General features: G+C 43.9%; 1 protein-coding gene across 1 annotated transcript; it reads left to right on the forward strand.

The window, feature by feature from the left end:
• The first annotated feature begins 210 nt into the window (after positions 1–210).
• Positions 211–2517, forward strand: PHP (PLANT HOMOLOGOUS TO PARAFIBROMIN). The gene is made up of 3 exons (XM_086528656.1): positions 211–1465; positions 1558–1640; positions 1871–2517. The coding sequence occupies exons 1-3, from the start codon at positions 256–258 to the stop codon at positions 1970–1972; spliced, it is 1395 nt and encodes a 464-aa protein (XP_086384782.1). The 5' UTR covers positions 211–255; the 3' UTR covers positions 1973–2517.
• The last annotated feature ends 362 nt before the right edge of the window (positions 2518–2879 follow it).

Genomic DNA, 2879 nt, shown 5'->3' on the forward strand with positions numbered 1-2879 from the left:
GTCTGAGGATGTCTCTCACTCTTTAAATTGCTGCTTTTCTAGGAAGTAACCAGATTTTGATTATTGGATGGTTGAGCTTGATGCCACGTGGACGAACGTGGAGCCAGAATTGACATTTTTCCCTCTACGCTAACGAAGTAAAATTGCTTACAGTGTACACCTCAAAATTCACCTTCAAAATTCATGTACATATACATATTCCTTGCCACAATGCTATTGTTGCAGAAGCGAAGAGAATAACAGCAGGTAGCGAGCATGGACCCGTTAAGCATTCTGCGGGAGTACACGATGCGCTCCGATCTGGAGAGCATCAAGCAGGTAGGCGATGAGTTTCTGTTTGGTGACGAGTACCGCTTTGTCTGCAACATGGACACGGCCTACAGATCGAAGCAGGGTAGCCTCTACACCTTGGATTCTCTCGTCTTCTTCGTCAAGAACACCCACACGAAGCACACAGACTACATGCAGCAGGCACGCGCTCTCAAGCTGCAAACGGTCACCTTTATTGACAGAAAAGCCCTCTTGGACTACCTGGAAGGAAGGGTTCAAAATACAGATGCCATTGAGCTCCTCGCACCCACAGCTGCTGTCTCTGGGGCTCCCCCACCTCATCTTCATCATATGGATGCTCCCTCCGAAGATGATGTTGAAGAGTATAGGCCAGATGATCCGAGCTTTGCTCCCTCCAAACGCAGTAGGCTCGATGATGCTATGGTGGATGTGGGGGCATCTGCTGCAGGAATGGCGGAGTATGAACCTGTTGAAATGGATGCCTCTCGCATGATCTCCTTCATCAAAGAGCGGGAGCGGCCGATCCGTGATCGCAACTCCATTCTTCTATGTCACAATAAGGATTTTCAGGAAATACTTACAATGCTTACCAAGCGGGATGAGGAGAAGAAGAAAGCAGAGGAGCTCAAGGAAGCAGGGGACAGGCAGCAGAGTAATGACAGGTATGATGAGAAGAGGTATTGGAAAGATCACGATACCGAAGACCCCCATTCATATAAGCCAAAGGATATGTTAGCAGGAAAAGGCAAGGCAGATGTGACAAGGGCATCTCACAGCCATCATAGTCACCGGCAGTCGCTGTCTATGGTACCTGCCCCTCGTTCAGGTACTTCATTATTATCAGCAGCAGGCCAGAAGGGAGCAAAAGTCGAGGGAGGTCCTCCCATTATACTGGTTCCCAGTGCAGCCCAAACCTTACTTAACATGTATAATGCTAAGGAGTTTCTAGAGGATGGTGTGTATGTAGCAGCCGATGCAAAGAACAAAAAGCCTGAGGTGGTGACTTTCCATCGGAAGATGGGGCGGCCCAAACCTGTCAAATATGAAGTCAGGGACAAGCCAACTGCTTTGTCCCCCAAGGATTGGGAGCGAGTTATTGCAGTGTTTGTGCTCGGGAAAGAATGGCAGTTCAAGGATTGGCCCTTTAAAGACCACGTTGAAATTTTTAGCAAGAGTAAGTGTTCTTGTGAGTGATGGTTGTTAGTATAGCACTTTCTTTTAAGACTAGTATTGTTTCTAATTCTGGTATGTTGTTGTGATGCTCAGTCATGGGCATTTATCTCCGCTTTGAAGATGACAGCGTCGACTCAGCGAAGATAGTGAAGCAGTGGAATGTCAAAATCATATCGGTTAGTCTCATTGAAACTTAATATTATTCTGGAAGTGCAAGTGAATGTTGAGTGGATTGCACAAGGATGCTTTTGATAGTGAAGCTGCGGAATGTCAAAATTATTTTGGTTAGTCTCATTGCAACTATGATATGAAATGTGTTGTGGTTTGCAAGATTATCTGCTTATCCATCTCTGCAATCACCATCAATAAACTGATTTTTTTTTTGCTTTATTCGGTTCGCTTGCAGCTAAGCAAGCACAAGCGGCATCAGGACCGAACAGCTGTTCTGCAGTTCTGGGATTCCTTGGAGAACTTTATTTGTGCAAGAAGGGTAAATATTGTTTTCTAGTCATGTTTTGCAGGCTCTGCTGGTCACGGCATACACCACAATCCGTCGATGGGTGCACTTCATATCCCTACGAATTGTCTATGGCAATGACACCACATGTGTTCTGGTATAAGCAAGTAATACTCAACAAGAACCACTAAGTCGGGAAATGGTGCTCATCCTGTTAGATAAAGTTTTACAAATGTGGGGATTAATTTAGCATTTGATGCTGTCAAGCCCAGAAGCATGCGCAAACAGATCGATGAACAAGGTTACCTAAGGTGCATCCGTCTACACTTTTATGCGTTTTGTTGCGGGATTTTCAAAGTGTTTGTCCAGGATTTCTGTTTGAAGTGAAACTCGTAACTGCTACTGAGGAGTTGGGCTCTTTTATTGTGGTCTTGTTTTCAAAAACAAGACCACAATAAAAGAGATAGCATACAAAAGTGGTGAAATAGGAACGAAAAAGGCAACAGCTGCGTGGAAGGGCTTTTTGTGGATATTGTCTCTTGTGGGTATGTATGGGGCAAGTTTCTTGATACGTGAGATTTTGTTTTTTGGCCTTATTCAAACTGTTTGTTTTTCCAGATTTCTTTCTAATTCTTAATTTATAGCCCTAGGGATTTGCTCGGTAAAATGGCAGTAAATCTGTACATAAAATTAGTGGTCAAGCTTTTTCTGCAGTCTCTCTTCCACTCTGTTTACACCAGCAAAGGGTTATTGGGTGTTTAGGCTGATCGGATGTGATCATCGTTGATAATTTTCCTTTACATTGTTGTTGGGTCCACTTCATTATTTTCTTTTTTCCTATCTTCTGGATTGATTATCGAGTGAAACAGCTGTGTTTCTCGCCCTTTCAAATTCACCTTTTAACTCTTAACTTTGCTCAAGTCTTCTTTGTAATTGAATGTTTCCGGAGTGGCTGATG

Source organism: Adiantum capillus-veneris, chromosome 14, assembly GCF_014529385.1.
Source record: "Adiantum capillus-veneris isolate H3 chromosome 14, ASM1452938v2, whole genome shotgun sequence".
Lineage (NCBI taxonomy): Eukaryota > Viridiplantae > Streptophyta > Polypodiopsida > Polypodiales > Pteridaceae > Adiantum > Adiantum capillus-veneris.